Source organism: Perca flavescens, chromosome 7 (assembly GCF_004354835.1).
Source record: "Perca flavescens isolate YP-PL-M2 chromosome 7, PFLA_1.0, whole genome shotgun sequence".
In the NCBI taxonomy this organism is placed as follows: domain Eukaryota; kingdom Metazoa; phylum Chordata; class Actinopteri; order Perciformes; family Percidae; genus Perca; species Perca flavescens.
This window is the reverse complement of record NC_041337.1, coordinates 28,814,040-28,832,604: the sequence shown is the minus strand read 5'-3', so window position 1 is coordinate 28,832,604 and position 18,565 is coordinate 28,814,040. Positions and strand designations below refer to the sequence as shown.

The 18,565-nt window shown below is 44.8% G+C and overlaps 1 protein-coding gene across 1 annotated transcript; it reads left to right on the top strand.

Annotated features, from left to right (window-relative positions):
* Positions 1 to 1,620: 1,620 nt before the first annotated feature.
* Positions 1,621 to 17,695, top strand: LOC114559323 (protein-glutamine gamma-glutamyltransferase 5). The gene is made up of 16 exons (XM_028583912.1): positions 1,621 to 1,689; positions 4,347 to 4,541; positions 5,052 to 5,288; positions 5,387 to 5,505; positions 5,607 to 5,735; positions 6,405 to 6,582; positions 10,041 to 10,179; positions 10,544 to 10,647; positions 10,875 to 11,114; positions 11,274 to 11,330; positions 11,752 to 11,805; positions 11,950 to 12,003; positions 12,217 to 12,429; positions 12,625 to 12,785; positions 16,697 to 16,836; positions 17,456 to 17,695. The coding sequence occupies exons 1-16, from the start codon at positions 1,662 to 1,664 to the stop codon at positions 17,610 to 17,612; spliced, it is 2,205 nt and encodes a 734-aa protein (XP_028439713.1). The 5' UTR covers positions 1,621 to 1,661; the 3' UTR covers positions 17,613 to 17,695.
* Positions 17,696 to 18,565: the final 870 nt, after the last annotated feature.

Genomic DNA, 18,565 nt, shown 5'->3' with positions numbered 1-18,565 from the left:
AGCTAAAGTATTGGGTTTTAATGTGTGTGTGTGTGTGTGTGTGTGTGTGTGTGTGTGTGTGTGTGTGTGTGTGTGTGTGTGTGTGTGTGTGTGTGTGTGTGTGTGTTGAAAATACAAATTGTTTTGTTGAATTTCATATTTATTTAAGAAACAAAAGGGTTCCATAGAAAAAAATGGTACACTTGTCATTAATTTCCTGGCAGTGACTTTACACCTATTCCATCATTCGTTGATAAATGTGTCTGTTTTATTTGTAAATGAGCTTCTCGTCAGTAGCACATTTATATTTAGAGATTTTTTTATTTCCCTTATAGAGAATATATTTCCCCGTCTTACCTGTTGTGCTTCTGCAACCTTTGCATTGGCTTATGATGCAACAAAAACAAATCAGGAATACATTTATTTGTCATTTTGACTGAACCAACTAAAATCAGTTCAGATGATGGATATCTCCATGTTGCAGGCAACCTAGCTAATCTAAGGTTGTACATGTATCGTAGTGTAGCCTTCGGGTGCCTCAAACTGTCATGTGAGTGTGTGAAAACTTTATAACTACAGCCATCTTTTATTTCCTTTATCTTCAGGTCTGTGGAAACCATAATATAATGCGTAATTTCAACAGCTTCTGAACATGTTTCAACTGACAGCGGTGTTACAAGCCACTAAAATGTTAGGCATGCCTTGGTCCTTTTGGAACCACATTGATTTTCTGTTTAAATAAGCAGCAATAACAAAGACGTTTTTACATCATGCACTCAGAGCATGAGATGAAAAACTGTCCTACTACGTGTCATATTGTCTTAGTTAGCAATGTCTGTGTCAAACTTTTTTTTTTCTTGTTCTAAGTTATGTAAGCTAAAGTATTGGGTTTTTGTGTCTGTGTGTGTGTGTGTGTGTGTGTGTGTGTGTGTGTGTGTGTGTGTGTGGGGGGGGTGGTATGTACAGTACAGGCCAAAATTTTGGACACACCTTCTCATTCAAATGCATTTCCTTTTATTTTCATGACTATTTACATTGTAGATTCTCACTGAAGGCATCAAAACTATGAATGAACACATATGGAATAATGTACTTCAGTGAAATAACTGAAACATGTCTTATATTTTAGATTCTTCAAAGTAGCCACCCTTTGCTTTTTTATTAATAAGGGAAAACATTCCACTAATTAACCCTGACAAAGCACACCTGTGAAGTGAAAACCATTTCAGGTGACTACCTCATGAAGCTCATTGAGAGAACACCAAGGGTTTGCAGAGTTATCAAAAAAAGCAAAGGGTGGCTACTTTGAGGAATCTAAAATATAAGACATGTTTTCAGTTATTTCACACTTTTTTGTTAAGTACATAATGTGTTCATTCATAGTTTTTATGCATTCAGTGAGAATCTACAATGTAAATAGTCATGAAAATAAAGAAACACATTGAATGAGAAGGTGTGTCCAAACTTTTGGCCTGTACTGTATATATATAAAAAGTAATCCAATGGTAGATGGCCACAACAAAAGAGAGAGAGAGAGAGAGATAGAGAGAGAGAGAGAGAGAGAGAGAGAGAGAGAGAGAGATAGAGAGAGAGATAAATACTTATCAGTGGCAAGGTGGAGCCTCCTTGTCATTCCTTCACTTGCTTCAGTCACCTGTGTCACCTGTCACACCTTGGACATCATGCAACAGTCGACGTACACCATCTGGGGTGAGTTCACTCTGCAAATCATGCTTTTAATTATCCATCCATCCATCTTCGTCCGCTTATCCGGTGTCGGGTCGCGGGGGGAGCAGCTCCAGCAGGGGACCCCAAACTTCCCTTTCCCGAGCAACATTAACCAGCTCCGACTGGGGGATCCCGAGGCGTTCCCAGGCCAGGTTGGAGATATAATCCCTCCACCTAGTCCTGGGTCTTCCCCGAGGCCTCCTCCCAGCTGGACGTGCCTGGAACACCTCCCTAGGGAGGCGCCCAGGGGGCATCCTTACCAGATGCCCGAACCACCTCAACTGGCTCCTTTCGACGCAAAGGAGCAGCGGCTCTACTCCGAGCTCCTCACGGATGACTGAGCTTCTCACCCTATCTCTAAGGGAGACGCCAGCCACCCTCCTGAGGAAACCCATTTCGGCCGCTTGTACCCTGGATCTCGTTCTTTCGGTCATGACCCAGCCTTCATGACCATAGGTGAGGGTAGGAACGAAAACTGACCGGTAGATCGAGAGCTTTGCCTTCTGGCTCAGCTCTCTTTTCGTCACAACGGTGCGATAGATTGAATGCAATACCGCACCCGCTGCGCCGATTCTCCGACCAATCTCCCGCTCCATTGTCCCCTCACTCGCGAACAAAACCCCAAGGTACTTGAACTCCTTCACTTGGGGTAAGGACTCATTCCCTACCTGCTTTTAATTAACTTTTAATTAAAGTGGCTATATGTAACTTTCAGTTTGAGTAGATTTCAGCCAAACTAATTACCATTACCATTATAGATATCCACAATTGTATTTTCCAAGTCAAAAAAAAACATATTGATAAAAAAATATGTGCACACATAGACATCAAAAGGGGCTTGAGCACCTGCCCTTTTTCTTCCTCCAGAGAAAGTGCCCTTTTTTCTGGATGCATGTTCTTTTTAATTTTTTTTAATTAATAAATATAGCCTATATATTCCTGTCAAACAAATATACTGTATACTGTATTTCTGTATTACCCCCCCCCTCTCTCTCTCCCTCTGCGGTGCATCTCCTTACGCCACACACACACACACACACACACACACACACACACACACACACACACACACACACACACACACACACACACACACAGCAAGGTGTCTATGTTGTGCTGAAGATGTAACACACAGATGTTATAGTTAACTTCTGTCTTTCTAACATGCATGAGAACCACCACAGTTAATTAAACTTCCCCAGTTAATGAATTAAGAGTACATATGTATATATATATATATATATATATATATATATATATATATATTGTGTAAATATGTAGATTAATTTAGAATAAATCTACAGATACAGCCTAAAACAAATACCATCTAAATTTGTAAAAAATGTAAAAAATCTCCTGCATTAAACTGTAACTTCATCATTTTGATCGTAGGCTTCTCATCTAATAATAACCATAGTGTTTTTTCATTATTGGTGCAGTGTTTTTTCCTGTAAAATTAACAGCCTTTTTCAGTTTAGTGTGAATTCAGATTTTTCAAAGAGAGTTTTTGAAGTTTTATTTATTCCAATAACACTAAAAGATCTAAAATGATTTATTGCCTATTGCAAAATAAACAAAACAATTTCCCTCTCCTTGGTGCGGTCACTTATTCTAAATATATACTTGAAACTAGTAGCATAGAACACATGCACATTGTGGCAGAGTTTCCTTTGCTGCTTGTGATTAACCTGATGAATACTAAAAAGTATCTGTGTGAACTGATTATTTTGTTGAGTATTTATTAAATCTTTTAAACAATTGCGTAAGGGAAATAAGATAAATTTGGTAAGGAGTTGTGTTAATAAGGCTAATGTTTTGTTTAAATTTCAAAAAAGTTATTATTGGGGCGCCTGGGTAGCTCGCTTGGTAGAGCGTGTGCCCCATGTACAGAGGTTTGGTCCTTTGGCCGCAGGTTTAATTCTGACCTGCGGCCCTTTGCTGCATGTCGTTCCCCCTCTCTCCCCCCTTTCATGTCTAGGCTGTCCTGTCAAATAAAGGCCCTAAAACGCAACAAAAAAAAAATCAAATCTAAATTTATTGATTCATGAACTATTAGGCCTTTTTTCTTTTTTTTTTCTTGAGCCCCTGCTGCTAGTTTATCAAATTAAACAGAGCTTGCAGTTTAACTTCTTAAAAAAACATTGATGATCAGCTCGACACAAAGCCTAGCCTAGTAGTAGTCAGTAGACAAACCTGCTTGCCAGCCCACATTACATGTTTTCACAGTCACCCAAACAGTCAGTGGAAAGAATTTAAACAATAGTCTGCTAGAGTACAGCAAACTGAACGCTGTAGTTTGGCAAACCTCCCGCTACTTTAACATTGATGTTACTGATAGACTGGGGGCATTTGTTGCAACAGGGACTATGACATCCTTGAACTTCCTCTAAATATCTTTTTATGTTGTGTTATGGCTATGTTGTAGGCAAGCCTATAAGGAGAGTAATGGCTGGATACATTTTTTGGAGGTGCACATCACTCTAGCCTACTCTGTGTTGTAGTGATAATTACTGTAAATGTGGCACATCCAGTTTTTCTGCTGCACACCCAAAGTTTGTTTGTCTGTGATTGAAGTCATTGTTGTTTCTACACTCTTCAGATGAATGTGTTTTTTTATAACACATCATCTGTTTTTCCAGGCACTCACGATAGCCACTGCCGACTTAAGTTAGTCGACTTAAGGGTTCATGAAAACCACGTTTCCCATGAGACACAGGGGCTCAGCAAACAGCACCTGGTGGTGCGACGGGGGAAACCTTTCAAACTGACTCTGCTGTTTCGCAGCCGGTCATTGAACCCTTGCACAGAGATGCTGGTGCTGGATGTTTCGCTAGGTATCAAAGTTTTTTTTTTTTGTCTTAGTCTTACAAATGAGCAATTCATAAGCAATAAAAAGCAAGCCTGCTCAATCCAATACACACATGTTGTTGCTACAGCCTTACTTGGTCTGGTATGACCAGTAGCTTAGTGGCAAAACTTTACCTGACATGCCATCAGGCTTAAAGTGAAACTATGTAATTTTTGCTTAAACTCACCGGCCACTGTGGCCAAAGTTGACTATTATGTTATAAAGGTAAATGCTAAAACAGTGTAGCAGTAGCAGTTAGAGTCAGTCATTCATCAAGTCAACTGTCTCTGTAATGTCTATTACATTAGCCACCATAAGCTGCTGGTCATACCCAAAAAAAAAAAAAAAGGTCATACCACACCAAGTTAAGGCTGTATAGCGATGTATTGAATTTGGAATTGTTTCTTATGAATTCAACTTTTATTATGTAATTTCTTCATTCAAAAGTTATCATCTAACTTTAAGTAAACTGCAAGTGTTTTCTTTCACCAAACAGGCCATCTATCAGTGAGCTTCCCAGTCCAGTTCTCTGACGAGCAATCCGACCCACAAAACTGGTCAGCCAAAATCTACCCAGGCGACATACAGCCTCAGTCAGTCACCATCCACATCTGCTCCCCTGTTCAATCCGCAGTGGCTCTGTATAACCTTGTGGTCCACATAGAGACCATACAGAACAGAAGGAGCTATACAGTGGGAACATTTGTGCTGCTCTGCAACCCTTGGCTCAAAGGTGGGTCCATGTAGTAATACTCCTTCCTGTTGTTGTCTACAGTTTTTGCTCTTAACTTGTAGTAGAAGTCATTCCACACCACTGTTTTTGCCTTTCAGATGATCCAGTGTATATGCCACTGGATGCCCAAATAAAAGAGTATGTCAAGAGTGATTACGGTCTGGTTTTTATGGGCACCCATCTAAATGTTAGACAGCGGCCCTGGTCCTTTGGTCAGGTATGTGACGCTCAGCTGTCATCAATGGATCATGTGTAATCACAACATTATTTGGAGGTAGGAATACAGCACAGCTAAATTTGTTGTTTCCATGTGTGCAGTATGAGCCTGGGGTCTTAGAGGCGTGTCTGACGCTCCTACAGGTCAGCCCACAGCACCTCAGGAACAAAGACAAGGACTTCAGTCTACGGGCAGACCCTGTTTACCTCAGCAGGGTGATCTGTGCTATGGTGAGATACAACACTCACAAATACTGTGCATGCGATGAATATGTAAAAACATGCACATGCATTACCTCTCATGCCACATCCTTCCAGATCTTGTATATTTAAAAACTTTGGAAATACTTTTTCGAGGTGTGAACAATGGCCTTTCTGTCTGTATTCATTTTATTTTTATTTTTTTATTAAGAGAAGGTGATTATAATTTTAGTCGATCATCTATCTTTGAAACTGGAAAAGTGAGGGCTAATGTAACATTTTGATTTGTTTTAGTTTTGGGGGTTACATTATGGAATGAACTTAATGATGAGTTTCAAAAAAGCTTTATAATCTAAAATAATTAAGGGTTATGAAGTCATTTGATTAAAATGTTAAACAACTTACTAATTATCATTGTACTCAAGTATTTAGTTTCATTTAGTTTTCTTGGATTTCTGGGTGATTCTATGGGGATTATAGGATAGGCAAAAAGCCTATTCCTTTTTCAGTTAGCTACGGTGGCAAATTGTAGGAAATAATTGTTTCTTTCATGTATGTTAACCGAAATAAAATGATTCATCATCATCATCCTTTACTAATATTAACAATTACATGGCTGGGATTTATTGAAGAGCAATTTTCTGTGCAGTTTCACAATGAAGAAAAGAAAGGTCAGTAATGTGTCTCCTGCTGTCCTAGGTAAACTGTAATGATGACCTGGGTATCTTGGAGGGGAAGTGGCAGGGCGGCTACAAAGATGGTATCGAGCCTACAGAGTGGAGTGGCAGCGCCGACATCCTTCACCAGTGGGTCTCGTCCAACTACAGCCCCGTGCGCTATGGACAGTGCTGGGTCTTTGCGTCTGTCCTCTGCACAGGTACTTTGAACAATTAGGACCCACGAGTGTATTTATGCTAAAACCATGACATTGAAGTGTTACTGAGCTATTTCCAACCCCGAGCAGTTGTACTACATCTCATTGAATCAGTCAGAAAGTTATTAAAGGTTTCCGTTTCTTACAGTGTTTCTGATAAAATAAGCTAAACTTAAACTAGAAGATTGATACTTGCGATGGTCTGTTATTTATCCGTTTCATCTCATTTTTTAATAATTGTTAATTCTTCCAGAAATCAGTTTTTGTTCCACAACTTTATTGAAAAAATACATTCTAATATACAACATTTTAGACACATACCCAAAATAATTATCCAGAGAAACAATAATATGACTTTAAATTAATAAAAATAATGTTAATAACAAAAACAAAGTATGGAGAGGAGGATGATTAAACAATACTATAAAATTACAATTTTCGACAAAACAAAATACATACATACAATATGTAACGAATGCAGATGATTCCATAAAGGGCATGAAGGGTCACTGAATGGTTTGATATGGAATATATGTGAATCATCTGCTATGGTCCATATAATTGAACACCTAAAGGAGACAAATGAGAATATGTAATATATTTTGGAAGATAGATTTTCACCTTCACCCCCGTAATAAATACAGTGGCAATTACCTGCTGATTTTCTGTGAACTGGCTGGTCATCCGGTAATTTAAAGATCCCATGACATGGTGTTCTTTGGATGCTTTTATATAGACCTTAGTGGTCCCCTAATACTGTATCTGAAGTCTCTTTCCTGAAATTCAGCCTTGGTGCAGAATTACAGCCACTAGAGCCAGTCCCACAATAAGCTTCCCTTAGTATGTGCCATTTCTGTGTCTTATTGAGGAGGAGAGAAGGGGGGGGGCAAGGTGGAGGGTGGGGGTGTGGCCTTGACCAACTGCCACTTTGCTCGTTTGAAAGCCATGATATCTCTCTCTCATGGGTGGGCCAAATTCTCTGGTCGGGCAAAGCAGAGAAAGGGGGAGGTAACCTTGCTCCTTATGACCTCATAAGGAGAAGATTCCAGATTGGCCCATCTGAGCTTTCATTTTCTCAAAGGCAGAGCAGGATACCCAGAGCTCGGTTTACACCTATCACCATTTCTAGCCACTGGGGGACCATAGGCAGGCTGGGGGAATGCATATTAATGTTAAAAAACCTCATAAAGTGAAATATTCCTGCCATGGGACCTTTAAATCATGTTAACTCTTTCTCTTAACTCTTTCTTGTGGGATGCATTGTGATATTGCTTGCTCAATTTATATTGTGTTATTAAAGCATATCTTTTTTTCAATTAAAGGGACGGATGGTTTACTTCAATTACAGACAAATATATTTTCTCACTGATGTTTTCATAGAGACAGACAGGTAAAAACTGGTAAACTAAAGAGAGAAAATGTGTTTTTATTATTATTATTTTGGATGAACTGACCTTTATTATTGTCAGGGTCCCACCGTCACCAGCACTCACTCCTCTCTCTCTCATTCTCCAGCACACACTCCTCCCACTGATTCATACTCCTCGTCACTCACGCAGATCAGACGCTCCCAGTCCCCTCAGTCCTAATTACACACACCTGCACCTCATCAAGCCACATCCTCAGTTGACCACCTGCAGCTAATCAACAACCACCTACATAAGCAGCACAGACACACATGCACTTTGTCTAGTCTCGTTTCTGCTTGATGCTCTGACTCACACACGTTATGCCTAGTCCATCCAAGCTTGCTTTACCAGTACTTTGTATCCTGTTGTCTGCTGCTGCTCTAAACCTGCCTACTCAGCTACTGGATTCCTGCTTGTTGCTTCCTGCTCTCTGTTGGATCATAGTTAATAAAGATCTGCTTCACTACTACAGTCGGTCTCCTGGTCATTCCCTGACAGAAGACTAGACCAAGTACTACGAACACGGATGAGGACGCCATGGAAGATTTTCTGTTCAACCAGAATGGAGATACTCTGGAGGACTTTGTTGCTGTGTACCTTCATTATTATCAGAACGAGGGCTGGGAGGAGGACTTTTTAAAGCAGCAGTTCTGGTCGGGTTTGGATGACCCACTTGCTCAGATGCTGCTGCTCAAGGACCTCAACCTGCCGTTTAGAGAGCTTCTCGACCGAGCCCTTTGGGTTTGTGGTTCCTCCCTCACGGTAGCGCTTGCCGATCCAGAGCCAGCCGATCCGGTGCCAAAGTCCTCACCTCAGGCCCCTTCAGCAGGGAGCCATTCGACTGCCCAGTCGGACAGGAGCCAGCAAGCGTCTGCCCAGTCGACCTGAAGCCAGAGACTGCTCACAGCGACTGCCCAGCCGAGACGTGCAACCCTTCTGTTCCCGAGCTGACGTGCGGCTCTCCTGACACTGGGCTAGCGAGCATCTCCCCTGAGTCCGGGCTAGCTAGCATCTCCCCTGAGTCCGGGCTAGCTAGCATCTCCCCTGAATCCCAGCTAGCTAGCATTCTCCCTGACTCCAGGCTAGCTAACAGCACCCCCGAGTCTAGGCTAGCTAGCAGCTCCCCTGAGTCCCAGCTAGCTAGCAGCTCCCCTGAACCCAGGCTAGCTACCAGCCCCCCTTATTCTCAGCTGGCTGACAGCCTCTCTAGTGTCGCCGAGCTCTCGTGTCCCTAGTATCCCTAGTGTCCCCGAGCTCCCTAGTGTCCCAGAGTCCTCTAGCGTCCCCAAGCTCTCTAGCGTCCCCAGTGTCCCCGAGCTCTCAAGCGTCCCCAAGCCTTCTTGTGTCCCAGAGCTTCCTAGGGTCCCCGAGCTCTCTAGTGTCTCTGTGCTCTCTAGTGTCCCAGAGTTTCCTAGAGTCGCCGAATTCCTAGAGTCCCGGCCGTGTAGCGGCCCCCCAGAGTTCCTAGAGTCCCGGCCGTGTAGCGGCCCCCCAGAGTTCCTAGAGTCCCGGCCGTGTAGCGGCCCCCCAGAGTTCCTAGAGTCCCGGCCGTGTAGCGGCCCCCCAGAGTTCCTAGAGTCCCGGCCGTGTAGCGGCCCCCCTGAGTCTGGACTAGCTAGCATCCTTCTTGAACCCCAGCTAGCTAGCACCCTTCCTAAACCCTCATCGCCGATCCCGTGCGGCTCCAAGCCCCGCCGTGGCCGCCCGAGGGGTCGTCTCCGCCCGAGGGGTCGTCTCCGCCCGAGGGGTCGTCTCCGCCCGAGGGGTCGTGGCCGCCCGAGGGGTCGTCTCCGCCCGAGGGGTCGTCTCCGCCGTCTCCGCCCGAGGGGTCGTGGCCGCCGTGGCCGCCCGAGGGGTCATAGTTAATAAAGATCTGCTTCACTACTACAGTCGGTCTCCTGGTCATTCCCTGACAATTATATCCTCATCACTACTTCATTTGAATTTTTTTGCTAAACATACTTAACATTTCAGGCCTTAATTTGTCAATACAAATGATTTCTGAATCTTGGTCCATTTAGTGCTTAAGACTGACTTTTTTTTTTCCCATAGTGATGAGAGCGCTGGGAATTCCCTCCAGGGTGGTGACAGTTTTTAATGCAGCCCATGATGGAGATGGCAACCTAAACATTGAAGAATGTTACTCCAGCACAGGAGAAAAGCTCAACCTCAACAATAACGACAGCATTTGGTTGGTGTTTCTTGCTGTCAAAACACAAAGCTAACAGTTGGTCTTTTACTTGTTTAGCCATCAGGACGATTTGACAATTTACATTCAAACTGAATTTTTTTTAAGAGGCACTGTATTGAATTTTGTTAAAATTATAATTCAGTATATTTTAACATTTACCTAATGACTATTTTATATGAACATATAAACCCAGAGAAGTGTAGAGGCCTACATTATCGATATCAACACCTTAGTCACCTTAGTGCATTTGCCTGTGATCATGTCTAATATTCCTCTGTGCATGCATGTCCATGTTTATTGGTGTATGCATGCTCGTTTGTTGAGTGTTTGTGCATCCATATAGTACCTGTGTGTCCTCTTGCAGGAACTTCCATGTGTGGGTGGAGTGCTGGATGAGGAGACCAGACCTCGGTGCAGGGTTTGATGGCTGGCAGGTAGTGGACCCGACCCCCCAGGAGAGAAGTGAAGGTGGGTCCCTGCCCCATGTGGGTTTGTTTCCAAAGCTGTCATTTGGATTCAAATTTTTCATTTTAACGTTTTCAAATTTGGACAGGAATCTTGAGCCTGTTCAAAGCTTAATGTGAGAGCTTCCTTCTTGAGTAAATGTCACAGGAAGTGGAACATAATGGATAATGTGATTTATTTTCGAAGGATAACTAATTAGTATGCAACAATAAACACCTCTTTCTCTACAGGGATATTCTGCTGTGGCCCCTGCCCAGTAGCTGCCGTCAAGCAACGTTGCCTCCGCGCCCCTTATGACACCTCGTTCGTCTATGCCTCTATTGACGCCGACGTCATACGGATGATTGTGCGCAATGGACTGGTGGTGGAGAGGAAGGTGGACACTGAAAGCGTGGGACAGCTGATCTGCACAAAGAGCATTGGCTCAGACAGTCCGGAGAATCTGACGCAGACTTACAAGAGCAAGAACAGTAAGAACAGACACAGTGTAGTTTAGCTTCTTTAACAAGAAGTTAATTTGTGTAGTTTGTCAGCATTATGCAAATGCACAATGTAGAGACAGTAGAAGTAGGGTGTTTTCTGTCTTTGTTCTCCACATGTGTGATAACGTTTTTTCTTTCCCTTTTTAGGGGGACAACCAACAGCCAGTCTAAGACACTCAGCGAGCAGTGGTCATCAGCGGTCGTGTAATAAAGCATCTTCACCCTTCTTTCCACAAGCAAACATACATACATCTGTGCACACAAATACTTTAAAATGGAAGTTATTTTGAAACATAAAGGTCCCCTGTGGAGTTTTTGACCTCTGGTAGTGCTATGGAGCCATTTTTTTAAACAAGTGGGCTTTTTTGTTTGTCTTGTGCACACATGCCAAAACGCCAATGGCTTTACACTATTCTACTAATCTACAGGTGGCGGTAATGCCCCCAAGACTGGGAAGATAAAAACTAAAGTCAATGTGGGAACATTCTGATGCAAATTATCACTGGGGGTTTCTGTTAGTCAGAAAAGCCATCGTTCAATTTTCTGTTTGCTTCTTGTGGTCTGGTGAGAGCATACATTTGATACGGTTGCTTTTTTCATAACTAGATCTCTCTCACTTTTACAGCTGAGGTCACTCGTGCATGTTCTTTGCAGTACGCTGTATCGGTAGTTGGAAACGGTAGGCCTACGCTTTTTAATACTACTCATACTATCACAGAACATATGTCACTCAGCTAAATAAGTTCCTATTTGGCCTTCATTTTCACTATGCGACTGTGTATATTTAGGTGTTTGACAAAATCCCTCTTTTACACTTTTACAGTCAGGTATACTGGATATACTACTCCTCAGTCCAGACAAGTGGTTGGTGACGCACGTAAGCTTTTATTCTCATACTGTTGCAGGGTATATTTAGAGGTTTGCTACTGACAACATCGTCTGAGGCCCCGTTCAGACCTGGTTTTAAAATATGTCCTGTGATCAACAAAAGCAATCTTTTCTTTTACCAAAGTTTTTCTTTTCTTCATCGGTTTACCCGGTAGCTATTTGAAGCAATTTGTACGCATCTCTCCCCTTAATCTCCACGCAGGAGGAATGTCACCCGGTTTGGAGGTATCCCTAAGGATAGATGGGGTGCCGTCAGTAGGGGAGAGCATTGTCATGTGTGTGACGGTCAAAAACCAGTCAAGCAGCCCCAGGGTCCTGATGGAAAACCTCAACGCTCAGCTTAAGCAATACAACCGCAACCCACAGGAGAGTTTCTGGAGAGGACGCAATGAAGTGCACATACAGCCGGGTGAAGGTGAGGAGAGGACAGTATAAATGCGTACAGTCTCTGGCATGATTGTTGGATTACCTTATTCAATAGTATTTCATTTTAGTACACATTGGCTTGGTCACAATTATATTACTGAGACCTCTACAAACACGAGATTGTTTGCCACTTCTATTGTTCCCCCTCATGTTCATTTGTCCACATCCTTTACATTCTCTGCAGTTCTGTTGCTCCACCACACCATCCTCCCCTCTGAGTACGAGTCGGTCCTGGCAGCGGATGACATTGTGAACATGGCAGTGGTGATAAAGGACGTGAGGACCGAAGAAAGAGCCCTGGCGATGCAGGAGTTCAACTTAAGATCCCTAAAGATAACCATAGAGGTACAGCAGTATCCAGACTTCAGCTCCAAAAAAACGATGTAGCATTTTCTTCCTTTCTTTTTCTTCTTTATCGTCATTGTTCACTTTGATCTTCTGTCTCCTGTCAGTCGTACATGACAAGACGTTATTTTAACAAAGAGCAGAGGCAGAAATTCATATCATTCACATCCCCCCCCCCATCCCCCCACTCTATATAGTTTGTCGACCTAAAACTTTTCACACTCACTTAATCATATCATGATGTTTATAAGACTTCATTTAAGATGCACAGAATTTGTCATATACAACAATGTTTAGTCAATTGACTTTACCCCCCCCCTCACACAAATTCTTACAGTCGAGGAGGTCTCAATAACCATTGTACAGTTAAAAAAAGATTGTGGTATTCAAAACATCACTGATCTCCATCAAATTCTCCATCCATCTTCGTCCGCATATCCGGTGTCGGGTCGCGGGGGGAGCAGCTCCAGCAGGGGACCCCAAACTTCCCTTTCCCGAGCAACATTAACCAGCTCCGACTGGGGGATCCCGAGGTGTTCCCAGGCCAGGTTGGAGATATTATCCCTCCACCTAGTCCTGGGTCTTCCCCGAGGCCTCCTCCCAGCTGGACGTGCCTGGAACACCTCCCTATGGAGGCGCCCAGGGGGCATCCTTACCAGATGCCCGAACCACCTCAACTGGCTCCTTTCGACGCAAAGGAGCAGCGGCTCTACTCCGAGCTCCTCACGGATGACTGAGCTTCTCACCCTATCTCTAAGGGAGACTCCAGCCACCCTCCTGAGGAAACTCATTTCGGCCGCTTGTACCCTGGATCTCGTTCTTTCGGTCATGACCCAGCCTTCATGACCATAGGTGAGGGTAGGAACGAAAACTGACCGGTAGATCGAGAGCTTTGCCTTCTGGCTCAGCTCTCTTTTTTTCGTCTGGCGGTGCGATAGATTGAATGCAATACCGCACCCGCCGATTCTCCGACCAATCTCCCGCTCGATTGTCCCCTCACTCGCGAACACAACCCCAAGGTACTTGAACTCCTTTACTTGGGGTAAGGACTCATTCCCTACCTGGAGAAGGCATTCCATCGGTTTCCTGCTGAGAACCATGGCCTCAGATTTAGAGGTGCTGATCCTCATCCCAACCGCTTCACACTCGGTTGCGAACCGATCCAGTGAGTGCTGAAGGTCGCAGGCCGATGATGCCATCAGGACCACATCATCTGCAAAGAGCAGCGATGAGATCCCCAGCCCACCAAACTGCAACCCCTCCCCACCCCGACTACGCCTCGATATCCTGTCCATAAATATTACAAACAGGATTGGTGACAAAGCGCAGCCCTGGCGGAGGCCAACCCTCACCTGAAACGAGTCCGACTTACTACCGAGAACCCGGACACAGCTCTCACTTTGGTCATACAGAGATTGGATGGCTCGTAGTAGAGACCCCCTCACCCCATACTCCCGCAGCACCTCCCACAGTATCTCCCGGGGGACCCGGTCATACGCCTTCTCCAAATCCACAAAACACATGTAGACCGGTTGGGCATACTCCCAGGCTCCCTCCAGGATCCTTGCGAGTGAGTGAAGAGCTGGTCCGTTGTTCCACGACCAGGGACGGAATCCGCATTGTTCCTCCTCAACCCGAGGTTCGACTATCGGCCGAACCCTCCTTTCCAGCACCTTGGAGTAGACTTTACGAGGGAGGCTGAGAAGTGTGATACCCCTATAATTGGCACACACCCTCTGGTCCCCCTTTTTAAAAAGGGGAACCACCACCCCAGTCTGCCACTCCTTTGGCACCGTCCCAGACTTCCACGCAATGTGGGAAAGGCGTGTCAACCAGGACAGCCCCTCCACACCCAGAGCCTTGAGCATTTCTGGACGGATCTCATCAATCCCTGGGGCTTTGCCACTGTGTAGTTGTTTGACTACATCAGTGACTTCCGCCTGGGAAATCGACGACAATCCCCCATTATCCTCCAGCTCTGCCTCTAAGATAGAGGGCGTATTAGTCGGATTCAGGAGTTCCTCAAAGTGCTCCTTCCACCGCCCTATTACCTCCTCAGTTGAGGTCAACAGTGTCCCATCCTTACTGTACACAGCTTGGATGGTTCCCCGCTTCCCCCTCCTGAGGTGGCGAACAGTTTTCCAGAAGCACTTTTGGTGCTGACCGAAAGTCCTTCTCCATGTCTTCTCCAAACTTCTCCCACACCCGCTGCTTTGCCTCTTTCACGGCAGAGGCTGCAGCCCTTCGGGCCCTTCGGTACCCTGCAACTGCCTCCGGAGTCCTCCGGGATAACATATCCCGGAAAGACTCCTTCTTCAGTCGGACGGCTTCCCTGACCACCGGTGTCCACCACGGTGTTTGTGGGTTACCGCCCCTTGAGGCACCTAAGACCACAGCTCCTCGCCGCAGCTTCAGCAATGGAAACTTTGAACATTGTCCACTCGGGTTCAATGCCCCCAGCCTCCACAGGGATGCACGAAAAGCTCCGCCGGAAGTGTGAGTTGAAAGTCTGTTGGACAGGGGCCTCCTCCAGACGTTCCCAATTTACCCGCACTACACGTTTGGGCTTACCAGGTCTGTCCAGAGTCTTCCCCCCCCCCCTGACCCAACTCACCACCAGATGGTGATCAGATTAGACCTCTGCGCCCCTCTTCACCCGAAAGTGTCCAAAACATACGGCCTCAGATCAGATGAAATGATTATAAAATCGATCATTGACCTTGGCCTAGGGTGCTCTGGTACCAGGTACACTTATGAGCATCCCTATGTTCGAACATGGTGTTTGTTATAGACAATCCATGACTAGCACAGAAGTCCAACAACAAACAACCACCTGGTTTAGATCAGGAGGCCGTTCCTCCCAATCACGCCTCTCCAGGTGTCTCCATCATTGCCCACGTGTGCGTTGAAGTCCCCCAGCAGAACAATGGAGTCCCCACTGGAGCCCCATGCAGGACTCCAGTCAAGGTCTCAAGAAGGCCGAATACTCCAAACTCCTGTTTGGTGCATATGCACAAACAACAGTCAGAGTTTTCCCCCCCAACCCGCAGGCGTGGGGAGGCGACCCTCTCGTCCACCGGGTAAACTCCAACACAGCGGCGCTCAGCTGGGGGCTTGTGAGTATCCCCACACCCGCCCGGCGCCTCACACCCTGGGCAACTCCGGAGAAGAAAAGAGTCCAACCCCTATCCAGGAGTATGGTTCCAGAACCAAGACTGTGCATAGAGGTAAGCCCCACCAGATCTAACCGGTAGCGCTCCACCTCCCGCACCAGTTCCGGCTCCTTCCCCCACAGAGAGGTGACGTTCCACGTCCCCAGAGCCAGCGTCTGCCGCCCGGGTCTGGTCCGTCGAGGCCCCTGACCTTCACTGCCACCCATGTGGCATTGCACCCGACCCCAATGGTTCCTCCCACAGGTGGTGGGCCCATGGGATGGAGAGGGAGTTGCCACGTAGCTTGTTCGGGCTGTGCCCGGCCGGGCTCCGTGGCAAACCCGGCCACCAGGCGCTCGCCGACGAGCCCGCCGTCTGGGCCTGGCTCCAGACGGGGGCCCCGGGCTTCCTCCGGGCAGGGTCACTCCATCTCTGCTTAGCTTTTTCATTGGGGTTTTCCATCAAATTCTAATCATAATAATTAGCCATGAAAATCATTTCTGCGTCTTACACACATTTGCATGGAATAAACAATGAAGCACTTCTCTGGCTGCTCTGTTCGGTGCAGTCAGAACTACAGTTTCCTCTCATCCAGAACAATAGGTTTTCCATCATACCTACCTACATACATTTTAAACTCTACTGACAACCAATCAACCCAACGTGGACTAAAGTGTTAGTGTTGAGCACCAGAGCTCATTATCGACTACAGGATTTTCTTGTCTAGCGTCTCATCATGTAACTGTGGCTTTTCCCCAGATCAAAGGAGGGGACAGCATCCAGATAAAGAGGGAGCACAAAGCCCAAGTGTCTTTCATCAACAAACTTTCCAAAACTCTGGATGGAGTTGTGCTGACTGTAGAGGGATCTGGCTTGTTACAGGGCAAACAGGAAGCCAGGTAAGCCTATTTCCAGTTGGACTTTAAGATATAATACAATGATGATAATAATAATAATAATCATTCTCTATTGATACTTTGGGTTATTCATGGCTCCATAGGACAACGATTGGACAAGGGTTGTTGGTAAAAAAACTAACAACAAAAAGACACAATAGGTTTACCTGTGTAACCATTTCAGTTGACATGACAGTCCAAGTTTCTGAGTAATGCGTTTTAAGAATGCTGTCAAGAATGCTTTTGCAGCAGCAGAAACATGTCGTTACATGGATTGGGGTTGTGTAACTATGTGGGGCAGAGAAACCCAGCCAGCAGGAAACGTTCTCACGATATTGGGATTCGTAGAATAATTGGTGGTATTCAACACTCATCACGCCCACACACACACACACACACACACACACACACACACACACATACACTTGTGTGACAGCTTTTGCTGTGAAACATCAAATATCTGGCCAATTGTCCCTTTTATTCATTGCCCAATAGTATTACCGACTCTTGTGCCATCAGTGGAATTCAGACTGTTTCAGGGCTCCTCTGGAAATATCCTGTGTGGGTCTTTGTGAGAGCTGAAATAAGGGAAGGTGATGTGTTTTTCTTCTCTCTTTCCCAGAATGATTTCCCTGCAGCCAAACGAGAAGATAGAGAAGACGGTGTCCATCATGGCAACTTCACCTGGCACTAAACTGCTGATGGCCACTTTATCACACAGCAACAGCACCAACATGGTTTCCAGGAGCTTCCACAAAGTCTCTGTCATTACTGCATGACACTGAAGAGTCTGTCCTCCCAAGAAGCTTCAGCAACAAGAAATTAATTTCTTTCCACTGAGACATGCAGGAAGTTCGCTTCAAAATTGTATTTTGATATTTGTTTTTAAGAACACATCTCCGGCAAAGATGACATATTTGTATTTTCGGGAAAAAGTCTACACAGGCAGTCTATATTCAGTGATCCATTTAAAAGAATGTACTGTATATACTTTGTAAAATCATACAATATTCCTGTAGTATACTTATACTTGCTGCACATTATACTATACACAAAACATATGATACATCTCTGTTAGATGAGGTTGAAAAGCGCTGGAAAAGATAGTAAGTGGTAAGTTTTTTTTTTTTTTTTTTTAAAGCTACTGTTTCCAAGGTCAAGAATTTATACACACACAACACACGTTCTTATCTGGTTAGTTGTAACCACAGCTATGGGTGGGACGCTAGAGAAGGTCGCCTGACAAATAGCCAATTTGTGCTCATCCTAATGCAATTATGAATATGTTTTATGGAGCCGATGGCATGCATGTCTTCATGCTAATTGTTCATATTTAAGGAAACACACATGCATATTTTGCAGCAGATATGATTCTTTTCAATGGCCTGATGTGACTTATGATTTAATGTTGTCAGTGATCAGAGAGCATTATTTAGCCAGCCTTGGTTGTCAGGATTCTCACCCTCCAGTGATCCATATGGCAGGACATTTAGTTGCATTTGGCATCCTGTCAATAGGGTCAGTGGGCTCAGTCAAAGCCAGAGAAGCTTCAGCACACAGAGGCCCAGATATCCTGACTTTAAGTCCTTAGTAAGGGTCAAGTACTACTTTACTACTAAAAATTGTTGTGACTTTATGTAACCTATTTTCAGAATACTATCAGAATGATCAGATATTCTTATCTTGCCGGTCTTGCCGGTTCTTGCCGTGAAGATTCTCACGATAGACTTGC